The 14,042-nt window shown below is 33.7% G+C and overlaps 1 protein-coding gene across 10 annotated transcripts in view; it reads right to left on the minus strand.

Moving 5' to 3' along the window:
• Positions 1–14,042, minus strand: part of LOC105477420 (ARF like GTPase 13B) — a 72,394-nt gene that overhangs the window by 4,172 nt on the left and 54,180 nt on the right. For 8 of the 10 annotated variants that reach the window (XM_011733904.3, XM_011733903.3, XM_071092548.1 and 5 more), the window contains 6 exons: positions 13,500–13,605; positions 12,166–12,368; positions 9,258–9,366; positions 5,667–5,892; positions 2,552–2,668; positions 1,181–1,249 (listed from right to left, as the gene is read on the minus strand). In XM_011733904.3, the coding sequence (XP_011732206.1) occupies positions 1,181–1,249; positions 2,552–2,668; positions 5,667–5,892; positions 9,258–9,366; positions 12,166–12,368; positions 13,500–13,605 (830 nt within the window). The remainder of the gene's footprint in view (positions 1–1,180; positions 1,250–2,551; positions 2,669–5,666; positions 5,893–9,257; positions 9,367–12,165; positions 12,369–13,499; positions 13,606–14,042) is intronic. The other 2 variants (XM_071092549.1, XM_011733901.3) reach the window with 1 other exon arrangement.

The raw sequence follows: 14,042 nt of genomic DNA on the forward strand, positions 1-14,042 counted from the left end.
TAATAAAAAAGAAATAAATCTTCTGTAGTCAATATAAACATCATGATGTAAAGTCAGTAAACTAAACAGATATATGAGAGTTCACTGAAAATACCATTTCACTAATTCTGCTATAGTCTAAGGACAAACTTTTCTGTCTTTAAAAAAAAAAAAAAAAAAAAAAAACGAATTTTCACTAACAATTATCAAGAAATATTTCATTATTGACCTAAATAGAATTCTGGGGGAAAAAAGCAAATAGCATATTTATATTTATGTACTTTTTAAATAAAAATATTTAAACTGGTTTGATATAACTTCAAATTATATGGTAATGCTTTTCTAAAGATTAAACTTCTGAGTTTTTTCCTAGTAAGTGAAACCAAGTTCTAGACTAGGTAAATACAGAGCCATCAAAAAACGAATTGGATGTTCTTAACAAACAAGTTTATTCAGCTACAATTATCTATAATTCTTTTGCATTCTAGAAATATTTTACTGAAGAGACCTAGATGATGGTCTGAATCAGAACTTCTCCCTGTTTTATAAGGCAGTTCTCTACTTCTCCTAAACATCCTTCCTCTAGTTTTTGCATCCTAGAATTCTAATGCCATAAACTAGCTAGACTATAGCATATGTTAGTTATATTCAAAGAAAATTGTTCCCTTAATTCAACAAAAATGTTAGTAACTTTCTACTTAGTCAAACTTTACTAGGTTTACTGATTCGATCTCTGATTTTATAAACTGTGTTGATCTTCACTTTAATATTCAGAGCTGGTTGTCTTATTAGGAGTAGAGAGAAAAAATGATGTGGCATTATCACTGAGTATATTGAGCATATACAGAAAACTACAGCTTTTTAACACTTAAGTTACAATTGCAAGGTCTCATAGTTAAATTATTTTAAAACCTTTCCTTTTTATAACTCCTTGTATAAATATATCATGGATAATAAACACAAGCTATGATTCTTTTCACCTCTGTATTCTAAGGTAAACACCAAATCAAATGATATAGATGTAAAGCACACTTAAGAATAAAAAATTAAATAAAATGAAAAAAAAGTATAATGAAAAAGGATGGCTGTGGATTTGACAGGCTTCCAAAACTAAAACATAAGTTTGTTGAAGTTATCAGGTTAAAGAAAAGTTAATGTAACATGTACAGATGATATCTGAAAACCAATCCTTTTGCATTACCATTATGACGTGTTTCACCAAGAGGCTCAAGTTTTGGAAGTCTAGTGACTTTAGGGGTTCCCCAGCCAACTAAAGAAAAAGAAAAACATTTTAAAAACACTGTTAAACAAGGCTTCTTTAGGTCTGTTGAGAGGATCCCTCCCTGGAAAGGAAGCATATGTAACATTCAATGTCAATTCAAATATATTGAATGACACTATGGAAAGCCAGAAACCCATTTTAAATGGCTTCTACATTTTAAAATGTAATTATAGGCTGCTAACATCTGCTTTAACTTTTCAATAACTTTTAATACAAAATAAAAGCACCTTCACCACTATCAAAAACAAACTCATGATATCATTCTAACTCTAGGCAGAAACTAAATATTTTCTTAATAAATTGAATACTGGAAATGAGTCGATAAGAGATTCTTAAAATGTTACCAAATAATTTCTAAAGCCTTGCAGCAGGGATATAAGGGCACTATACACATATTTCTCTAGTCATTACATATTTATTGACCACCTATAGTAGGTGAGGTACTAAGCTTAGTGCTGAAAAGTTACTCACAATTATTGTGAAAGTTAAGTCCTAGTGTTTTATATGCATTACTCCATTTAATCCTCGTAACAACTTAGGACATGGGTATGTATATTGAAAATATATTAGAAAAAATTAATACATCTTGGTTTCAAATGTTAAGTTTCAGGATGAAAGGTCCAATTTTTTATTTTTATTTTTTTCTGAGATGGAGTCTCACCCGTGTCACCCAGGCTGGAGTGCAATGGCATGATCTTGGCTCACTGCAACTTCCGCGTCCCAGGTTCAAGTGATTCTCCTGCCCCAGCCTCCTGAGTAGATGGGATTACAGGCACGTGCTACTACACCCAGCTAATTTTTTTTTTTTTTTTTTGTATCTTTAGTAAAGATGAGGTTTCACCATGTTGGCCAGGCTGATCTCAAACTCTTGACCTGGTGATAAGCCTGCCTTGGCCTTAAAAAGTGCTGGGATTACAGGCATGAGCCACTGCGCCGCGCCAGTCCAATGTTTTAAAAGCTCATGTTAGCCACCCATCATGAAAATTAAATTAACATGTGGGTACTGATATTTCAAACAGAACTTGAACATATTCTAGGAAATATTGGGTATGATTTTCTTACTAGTTTTTACTTATTTTTTTCTTCATAAAACTTTTTTTATTCAAAAAAGCAATGGACATTTTTGTTAGCACATTTTGTCCAAATTAGAGTAAAAGATTCTTCTTCACAAACATACAAGATAACGAATATGCAGAATAAAAATGACAAGATTCCTTTTTTTCTTTTTTTTTTTTTCTCTGTTGTTTAAAGCAATATTTCTAAATTCAGTATCGGGATCGATTCACTCACCAGGAGGAGGGGGTGGGGGTGGTGTCGGACTCTCGGGAGCACAGTCATCTATATTAAGTGGTTCTACCCGGTGGTTCCTTTTCATTCTTAGTTTCTTAGTTTTCTTTCTACCATTAGCTACAAGAATATAAACATGAAACTTCATATCTTTATGAAAAAGTGAACTTTTATAATAGAAAACAAAGAATACAACAAAAATATTGATATTATTAACAAAAAAACATCTTGACTGTTCAACTTTGGAAATTGTTACAATAATCAAATGTGTACTGGCATTTACTAAGAATATATTTTTTAAGTGATAACTTATTGAATGAATGAATGGCCAATGAATATGATACAAAGAGCCAAAATTCTACATTTGAATTTCTGAGAGGTTTTTCACAAAAAAAAAAGTCATATGAAACAAATATAATTGTCTAATTGCAAGAGTTTCCATGAAATTCATAATAATCTGGGAAAATAAGCTACTCATTACTGTGTCACTCAGTATATTTCATTTTTTTCAGTGGAATATGTAGAATGATTCTAGGTATAAATAGTCCAAAAATAATCCCTTGAAATGTGACATAAAAGGCCCTAAACAAATCTAAACATGTTACTTATTTAAAATAACCCCTACAAGGCTATGCACAGCAGCTCACACCTGTAATCCTAGCACTTTGGGAGGTTGAAGTAGGAGGAATGCGAGAGCCCAGGAGTTAAGAGAATGGTCTGGGCAACATAACTCTATGGAAAAAAATAAAAAGCATGGCTTTGTTTTCACGTGCCTGTAGTCCCAAGTATTCAGGTGGCTAAGGCAGAAGGATCATTTGGGCCCTGGAGTTCGAGGCTACAGTGAGCATGATTGTGACACTGCCATCCAGCTTTGGTGACAGAGTGAGACACTAGACACTATCTCAAAAAAAAAAAAAAAAAATTAAATAAATAAGTAAATAAACAAATTAAATAACTCCTAAAGAAGGTAGGCCCAATACAATATAAACATGTAACCAAAGTCACATTAGAACTAGCAGAATTGAATGTGTTCTTTCTTAAAAAAATTATTTACATATTGTAACTTAAACACATATAAACACTTTAAGGAAATGTATGTTAATGTATAAATTTTAATAGGGTAAACTAGGATGACACAGTAGTTAACTAAATTTAGAACATCAGTGTTACTGCAATTTTTTTTTTCTCGCTCAGGTTGGAGTGTAGTGGTGCGATCTTGGCTCACTGCAACCTCCACCTCCCAGATTCAAGTGATTCTTGTGTCTCAGGCTCCAGAGTAGCTGGGATTGAAGGCGTGTGCCACTACACCCTGCTAATTTTTTTTTTTTTTTTTTGTAGAGACGGGCTTTTGCCATGTTGCACAGACCGGTTTCAAACTCCTGACCCAGTGATGTGCACTCCTTGGCTTCCCAAAGTGCTGGGATTACAGGTGTAAGCCACTCTGCCCAGCCAATGTAACTGCAATATTTCAAAATTGCCGTGTGTGTGTGTGTGTGTGTGTGCGTGCAATGTACTTTCTAAATGGGAATTATCTGTAACATAAAATATATACATTATCTGTGAAGCCTACAAAACAAAAAATACAATCACACTTAGAAACAAATTATTATTCTAAATAAATTAGTGTTGTTTGAAACATTTCACTTCATATAAAAACAAACAGGTCTTTGTACAATTAAAGTGGTAAGCCTAACAACTGGAAGAATAGATCCACAAGATGTGGAAGAATACAACCACCAAACGGTACTTTAGGGCAGGCAGTAGTTCAGGGTCATGGAAAAGCACAGGATGTGGATCAGATGATCTGGACCGGGGTCTCAGCTTACACAGACAGGATATATGATCTTAAGTTACTCAACCTCTTCAAGTCCCTGGTTTCTTCATTTATATAATGGAATACTATACCCCTGGGATTGCTATGTTACATAACAAAATATTATGTTAAATAATATAGCGCATCCAAATGCATGTTTTAAAGTATAAAATATGTTAGTTATTATTACAGTTATATGATTTACTATCTGAGATCTCCCTGTGCTATATTTTCAAATCATTTGCCAAAATTACTTTGCTCTTTAACAAGCAGTAGAGAACTATTTAAAAACTTAGAGACCACCGTAATAGGTCTATTTCCTTTTCAACTCGGCTGACAGTTATATGGGTATAAATATGACTGCCCTAACTTCCCAACTGATAAAAAGTATAACTTTCAAATCTAATATTTTCATCCAGCAAAATATCCATGTTAGCTAATCTGTATCTCAGGAATTGAAATCTTATTTTCATAAGGCCGGTGACACTATAAAAATGTCTTATAAATAATGAAGCCATATTAATAACTAAAAATGTCAAGGAAGCAACAATCATAGGGCATCTCTCATGTGGCTGACACTGCTAGGAGTAGAGTTATTTTCTAAGTAACCCTAAAAGTCTTAAGAATAAAGACAATGTTTATCTGCATTTTAGAGATGAAGAAACTAAAGAATGTTATATAACTTAACGTGTATCTAGTAGATAAGAGAGTCAAGATTCTATCCCAAGTTGTCTGATTCCAAATGCAGGCTATATCCCTACCATACCAAAAATAATGAATGTTCTGTTATATAACATAGCCAGTTAGAAAAAGAAAAGCAATTATGAGTTGAAGATTTTTTATATTAAAATAAGAGAAAAATGGCTACTTGACAAGACATTTTAAAAATGTTCTACCGATTATGTTTGCAACCTACAGCAACAGCCAGTCAATAAAGGAAATGATGCTGATGTAGCACTTATGAGCCTTAAAAAACAAACCAAAAAACCTTAAGATGTTAAATTTATTCCAAGAATTCTTGAGAGCTATGCTGTATCCCAAATTTATGAAAATAAAATTAAAAATGGAATTTTCTGCTAAAATCCTTATAAGTTACAAAGGACCACATTTTAAGCCATCATGGAAAAACATGTTAGGAACAAACTGGCTGAATAATAAAAGACCTTGAGAAAATCATGGTAAACATGGCATTGAAGACAGAAAAATATTGCAGTACTCGTTTATAAAAACAAACATAAAAAATGAGATGAAGTGTAATTTTTATTTATATATACATAAGATAATTACTTTAAATAACTAGATTACCTGATTCCAACGATGGCCGGTCTGTCTCATCTTCATTCTCTAACTGCTGTGTTAATGCCTCCTTATAATTTTCTACTAGTCCAAATTCATTATTTTTTTGGCCACTGTCATTAACCTGACCTTCTGTCTCTATTTGCTCATGCTCCATTTTATGTTTCAGGTGGCAGCCATCACTGTCTTTCTCCATTTTTTGCTTTTTTTTCTCTCTTTCAAGTTTTCTTTCATTCTAACAAAAAATAAAATACATTATCTTTACTATGATGGTTTTATCTAAGATAGTTTTAAGGGAGAAATCAAATACCTTAACAGCATTCTGTAACTTCAAGGACACTGTGAGATTCCTATTTTAAAAATGATTTCATGAATACATCATTAAAAGATGCCAAATGTCAAATCTTCAGTAAACACAGAAAGTATAACGAAAGAAAACAAATATTACCAGTAATTCCACAAACTAGAGATGACTGCTATTCATCTTTATTATTCGGTATATAATCTGTTCAGTATATAATCACTAAGAGATGATTTTCTCTGCCAACCCCCACATGTACATACACACATCATGTACAGACATACATCACCCAGAAACATACATAAATGTATGTATCTATATATACATTTACAAATACATGTAGATTATGTATTTGATGTTTAAACAAAAAAGAAAGTTTTTATTGAAGAATATACATTTCTTTCCATGCCAATGAATATATGAAGTGCTCAGAACAGTGCCTTACATATAGTAAATGCTACATAAATATTAGCTACAATTATTTTCAATTATATTATTATGTTTAATGTTTATAGCATACCAATTCTATACCAATGAACAAATAATTTATTTCCAATTTTTCATTATTTTAAAAAATAGAATCATCCTAATAGCTTTTTTTTTTTCGTTTTTTTTTTTTTTTTTTTTTTTAATTAAATTGCTAAGAGTAGAACTGTTGAGTCAGTGGGTAGGCAAATTTAAAAATGTCACACATAGTCACAAACTTCCCTTCAGAAAAACTGAATCAACGTACACCCCAGGCAAAGGGTTGGGACAGTGATTTTTTTCTACATCATATTCAATACCACATATCATGATTGACCTTTTACATCTCTGCCATATTAATACATATTTTTGTCTTAGTGTTTAAGCTAAAATTTTTATTGCTAGCAAAAATGAACTATTACTGACTTTTTTTTTTCTTTTTTTTTGAGACGGAGTCTTGCTCTGTCGCCCACGCTGGAGTGCAGTGGCGCGATCTCGGCTTACTCCGCCCCTCCAGGTTTAAGCAATTCTCTGCCTCAGTCTCTGGAGTAGCTGGGATTACAGGCACGTGCCACCACGCTCGGCTAATTTTTTGTATTTTTTAGTAGAGACGGGGTTTCACCATCTTGGCCAGGCTGGTCTTGAACTCTTGACCTCGTGATCCACCCACCTCGACCTCCCAAAGTGCTGGGATTACAGGCGTGAGCCACCACGCCCAGCCACTTATTGACATTTTAAATGTTTTTTTTTAGGAAACTGTCTTTGGTAACCCAATGCCCACTTTTCTATTAGATTCTCATTATTTTCATAGTAATTTGTAAGAGTTATTTTGTGCATACGTGTCACTAGGACTAGTCACAGAGCCCCATGAGACTATGTGTTCTATTTTTCACTAGAGTTTCTTTCTTTTCATTTTTGCTTTTTAACTTTGTAGAATAGCTCTTTTAAAATTGGGTAATACAAGATCTATCTGCCTTTTTCCTTTATGATTTGGGGCTTGATTGTCCTGCTTTGAAATGTTTTCCTCCTCCAAGCACATATAAAGACTTAACTATATTATCTACTAGTAACTTGAAGACTTTCACTTTTTAAAACATATTTAAATTTTTGATACTTTTGGAATTTAACTGGGTATACAATATTCAATAATTTTCCTTTTTCTAAATGGTTAAGTTGTTCTATTATTCTTTTCTCTCAGATTTGAAATGTTATCTTTATCTTGTACTAAAATGCTCATACATAATTAGGTTTATTACTATTTGTTCCATTGATCTGTCTGTCTCTTCTAGAACCAATACCTTCCAATATCTCACCATTTTAATTATCCGCGGTAATAATCAAAAAAATGTTAGGTGCTTCTGTACCAAGAAACATGCTAAAAAAGTTTTGTGGGGAAAAAAAGAAAATCTGTATGTTTAAAAAAAAAAATATATATATATATATATAATTTGTTTTTATTTCTTTACTGACCATCTTCTCGAAATTATTATAGTTTCAAAGCATAAGTGTACTTTCCCCATGCCACTTATTAATTTGAGAACTTCCTGTATGTGAAACACTATGTCGTACACCACTATTATTCACTTCTATACATTGTGGAAAACACAGTGCTGGGAGAAGCACTAGAGCCTTCTACATAATTTATACCCACGGTACTATAAAATAATTAGCCATTATTTATAAAGCAAGCCTTATTATACATCAGAATAACTGAGGTTTCAAAGTAAAAAGCACAACTTGACCTCTTCTCTCTCAATATTTTTAAAAGAACATAAAACAAAACTTGACAAATATAATATCTGATAGAATGGAGACAAAACAATAGCTCATGCTATTAAGATGGTCTTACTATAATTAGAAAAGCACATATTTAGGGTGAATGCAATGAGGTTAATGAAAGATTGAATACAATTAAACCTCCTGGTATCCAAGCAACTTAAAAACAAATGTCTCATATTACCAACTATTTTGCAAAATAAAGCAATACCAAAACTATCCAATCATCTTCTTACCTGCGGAGCTGCCTCCCTCCTCAGTAGCAGCCCCAAGGAAATTTAAACAATCATCCACCTTTCCAGATGAGCACCTGTGTGGAAGGAGGCAGTGACAGGGGAAGAGGAATGGGGAATACACAGGCAGGACCAGGACATCAGCCTTAGGTTTAGGAAGCACTGCCTCAGAAGAGGCATGGCTGCCGCCAGCCATAAAAGCAGAGCCAATGCAAACTCTGAACATGAGCAGAAAATGAAAACAAAGACACAGATACACATACGCACACACATACAACCCCTTAACTTTTCCATAATTAAAATCTACAAATTAATGTTGGTAAAATTTCTGATTTAAAATGGAAATAAATGATGTTCAGATACAGGAGAATTTATTGCAGTTTCAAACATCCTTAAGTATCTTGGAAAAACAGAAAATTGTTTATGTACTCTAATGCATTCTAAATAAATATTACAAATGGGCAGTAACAGCAATACGGAAACACAGAAAATGTAAGTAAGAGTAAATATATTATTACTATATGAAATAAATGACAAAATAGATTTATCAACACAGCAACTACAATAATTGCTACAGTCAACTTTTATTTATTGTTATTTAATTCTGAAGTCATATTCCCCCTTTTACACTAGATTCAAAGGTAATTTAAGAGTAAGACAAAGCAGTAAACCTTTCATCAGTCTCTTATCTCCAATTTCTTATAGAAATAATCTCTCTGAAGAAACACTTCTGTTTCCCTGCCTCCTTTCCCAACTTTCCACCTTCTTTTCCAAGTTCCAACTTATAACTTAAGATACAGAAATTCCATTTGCCATCATTCATACCTCAATGATTACAGATGCTATTGGCTGGAAAGGATTTGTTGGTTCTGGGTCCAATTCGGCCAGACTACCGGTTCCATCAAGTTCAGCCTGCTCTTGTTCATTTTGTTTTCTATTGTTCGAGGAAAAATAATTGAAATTACCTTTGAGAAAGGGCTGAATCATGTTTAAGAAAACTGCAATAGGTATAAGGCTATTACATGTAGTAATTTAAATATCTAGACATGGTTTTCAATTACTGAGAGCATTTCAAAAATCCTTATGCAGGCAAGAGGCTCTTCCCCACTATGTAAAGACTAATCACTTCATTTTTTAAAAATACTGATAAAAATGACATTTCTTATGACTGACTTCTTAATATCAACAGTGTAATTATTCTTCCATGTGCCAAGGGTATTACTGATCAACTTATTAATTACCCTCCAAAATCAATGCTGTCCTCTTTACTGGTGTTAACAAATAGTAATTATTCTTATTAACTCTTAAGGGCCAAGTCTTCTCTTATAAAACTAGGAAAACATTCCTTCAACTCAACCTATGTTTTCACTTTTGCATAAACATGTTTCTTATTTAGTATAAAAGAATAAAAGACTAGAATATCTATAGTTTGATTCTATAGAAGTATATGACAGAGTAGTAATATAAAATATTTTATCAAGTTGTATATCATATTTGAACTAGATAACTTCCATAATAGTGTTGAGTGGCTATAAAAATAAGTTACCATATGTATCATTCAGATTAAATAAGTATTTCCATATCAGTTACCACTGAACATTTACTATCTCTGTGATTTATAGTTAATGTTGTTCCATATATGATGAGTAATGTTATTAAGATGAGCAGCTGGCCGGGCGTGGTGGCTCACGCCTGTAATCCCAGCACTTTGGGAGGCTGAGGTGGGTGGATCACGAGGCCAGGAGTTCAAGACCAGCCTAACTGACATGGTGAAACCCTGTCTCTACTGAAAATACAAAATTAGCTGGGTGTGGTGGCGCATGCCTGTTATCCCAATTACTCAGGAGGCTAAGGCCGGAGAATCGCTTGAACCCAGGAGATGGAGGTTGCAGTAGGCCAAGATTGTGCCATAGCACTCCAGCCTGGGCAAAATTCCATCTCAAAAAGCAAAATTCCATCTCAAAAAAAAAAAAAACAGATGAGCAGCCAAAGACCAAAAAAAAAAAAAAGAAATACAAATATTGTGGATTTTTAACTGGACTGTAAGTACGGTATAGCAATGTAAATGTTCATTACCATAATATTTACTAGCTGTGTTGTAGATGGAAATACATATCCTTTTATTATGAACCTAGGAAGCCAAGATTTGGAGATTTGCAATTTACTACTTCTGTGACTTTGCACCTGGATCTTTGAGCCTTAGCTTTCCCACAAATGTGAATAAAAATAACCACTTCAGAGAGCTGTTTCAAGGGTCAGATAAAGTAATATATGTGAGACCACTCTGTGAATGAACTTTCTCACAAGATAGCCATTGTTATTAATGTTATTTATTAGTAAGCAAATTCAGGAATACAGTATTAATATATTATTTTTACTTGGCATGTGTTACTGTTTTTCAAACACTACAAATGACTATCTGAACCAATTAGATTGGATTTAGTGAAGTAAAAAGGTTGTTTTTAATCACCCGTCTCCGAATGTCAATTTACTTTTCATTATGGAATACTGGCTCAACAGGAGAGGTCTCCTCAAGAGGAGAGGTCTCAGACCACAACTGGCATGGATAAGGAGAAAGAAAGAAAGGGTAAAGAGTACCGGAAAAGCCTGCCATAACATGATCTAGAATATACAATATCATTATGGAAAAGGCAAAAACATTTAAAAAGTTACTAACATTAGATTTCTTTTATCCAACTCAATTTGTTGCTTCTATTTTTATTTTCTTAGTGGAGGAAAAGGAGTTTTCACATAAGTATGGCCATATATTTAATTTTTATAAATATTATATATAAAAGGTATACGTACATGCATGATTGGTTGTACTGAGCTTTATATGATAAAAATAGATACTAAGAAAAAAACAGATTCTCACAGGAACTAAAACCTTGTATCAACAGCTGCCAAAATCATTCACTCTAATCTGTTTTTTATATAAAGAGATCCCTGATGAATGACATGCTCATATTATGGAGCACTTGGGGATAGAGAGTCATTTCTACAAATATTTATTTAAGTCCTATCGATGAATTACATGAAAAATATGTTATCAGAGGATTTCCTTCACAGTATAAGAAAGCTCCTCATAATGGGGTCACCAAGGGTAGCAGGTTCTTGCCCACTGGGCTACAATTATGTTAAACTACACAGAAGGCCAGATGGAAAGCAACTTTGGATCAGATTTTGCTTGAGTTGAATGATTCTCTACCAGCTCACCTTCTATCCTTGCTGAAACTAAAAAGGTTCCTCAGTCTCAACGTTATTGACATATTAAGCCTGATAATTCTTTGTTGTGGGAGACTGTCCTATTTGTCATAGGACGTTCAGCTGCATCCCTGGCCTCTACCCAACAGATGCCGAGTAGTACTCCACCCCTCCCCCTAGTGGTGAAAACTAAAAATGTCTCCAGACACTGACAAATGTTAAAAACTACCCTGTGCATTGAGAACCACTGCACTAAAGATACCCATAAGAAATCAAAGATAAAAATTTAAAACTCTGGAAGGCAATGGTTACATAAGGAGTAAATTTAACTACTATACAACCTCCAGAAAAATTAGGAATCTACCACCCAAACTTGTATAGAAAAAGATCCACAGAAATACAAAATTTACCTAGTGTCTTCCTTCATAGAGAAAGAAGAAACTGAACAGATAAAACTAACAACTAATTCATCAAATTCTTACGTTTTTGATTCTTCAAATGCACCGTGGTGCAAAATTAATCTACTTACCTTTCTTCTCGTAATTTTCGCACTCGTTCAGCTCTTTCTTGTTTCTCTTGTTCCTCAAGAGCACGCTGTTCTGTTGTATCTTTTTGGATGCGTTCATTTAAGGCATCAAAGTCTCTTGCAATAACATGTAGCAGCCAAAAAAGGCCTTTTTTAATGGACTTGTCAATTTTCTTTCCATACCCCGAGATTGCTGAACATGGTTCCTAAAACAGAAATTTATTTGACTAAAAGATTAAAAGGTCTCCACACAAATCTATTCATAAACCATTAAGTATAATTAATAGCAAATCAAAATTAAGCTATTTAAGTTAATGATATGAAGCATCTGCTTATTTAACTTCCAAAACATAGCATTGCAATGATTATTAACATTAGTATATAGGACTTAAAATATTTTACAGATAACATCTGTACGCTACGTGAGATATTATAAAGAGGGTGACAGTGCCACTTACAATATTAGAAGAAAAAATTTAATTGCCATAAAAAACACCTCTATTTATTAAAAATGCCAAGAAGTTTTAATTCCTTATACTAAAATCTACAGCAGTAAACATCCATAAGATTGACAGCCTAATGTTTTTTGAAACCAAAATAAATTATTAAATCCACTGTCAATCTTCCTTAAGACTGTATGACATCTCTCCTGATATGATTTATCTTTTCTTTTTCTGTTTTTTAGAGACAGTGTCTCATTCTGTTGCCCAAGCTGGAGTGCAGTGGCTGGATCAGAACTCACTGCAGCCTTAACCTCCCAGGCTCCAGTGGTCTTCCCACTTCAGCCCCCTCAAGAGGCTGGGACTACAGGCACACACCCCCACACCCAGCTAGTTTTTGTATTTTTTGTAGAGCTAGGGTCTCACTATGTTGCCAAGGCTGGTCTGAAACTCCTGGGCTCAAGCAATCTGCCCCTTCAGCCTCCCAAAGTGCTGGGATTATAGGCATGAGCCACCATGCCCAGCAATATAATTTTTCAAAATTAATTATGAATCTCTCATATGTTTAAATGTTATATTTACACTTTTCTTTCCCATTACAAATGTCATACTATGATGTGCTGGCACAGTGCACAGATCCTATCAGCAATATCTTAAAATGCAAATGGGAAGCTCCTTGAAATCATGGAGAGATGGTTCATGGAAATAACAATGAAACAGACAACAAATATTATGGTATTAAGTTATATCAACAGAAAAGTGGAGTGTGATTTCATAGGTTACAAAAAATTCTTTGAAAAGATTGTCTTTTAACTGCTATCACTTTTATAAAAACCAAGTTATACTGAACCTATTTGAAAGGACAAAAAATTAAAATTAAAAAAAAAAAAACCTTACTATCTGACAGAGGCACTTGTGCTCATTGACCAATTTTTCCAGAGATAGACATTCAATGACATCAGCTTCTCCTAACGCTCCTTCTTTATCTTGTTTGTTTGCCAACCTAAAAGATAAATAAAGTACTTTTATACAGCATATACATAATTGGATGGAAACTTAAAAGATATTCTGAATACATTCTTTTTTTTTTTTTTTTTTGAGACTGAGTCTCACTCTGTTACCCAGGCTGGAGTACAGAGGTACAATCTTAGCTCACTGCAACCTCCGCCCCCCAGGTTCAAGTGATTCTCCTATCTCAGCCTCCAGAGTAGCTGGGACTACAGGTGTGTGCCACCACGCGTGGCTAATTTTTTGTTTTTAGTAGAGACTGGGTTTCGCCATTTTGGCCAGGCTGGTCTTGAACTCCTGACCTCAAGTGATCTGCCAACCTCAGCCTCTCAAAGTGCTGGGATTACAGAAGTCAGCCACCATGCCTAGCCTGACCACATTCTTTGATTCCCAAGTTTTAAATCTACTGATTACAGAACACACTAGTTTCTT

Source organism: Macaca nemestrina, chromosome 2 (genome assembly GCF_043159975.1).
Source record: "Macaca nemestrina isolate mMacNem1 chromosome 2, mMacNem.hap1, whole genome shotgun sequence".
NCBI lineage: Eukaryota > Metazoa > Chordata > Mammalia > Primates > Cercopithecidae > Macaca > Macaca nemestrina.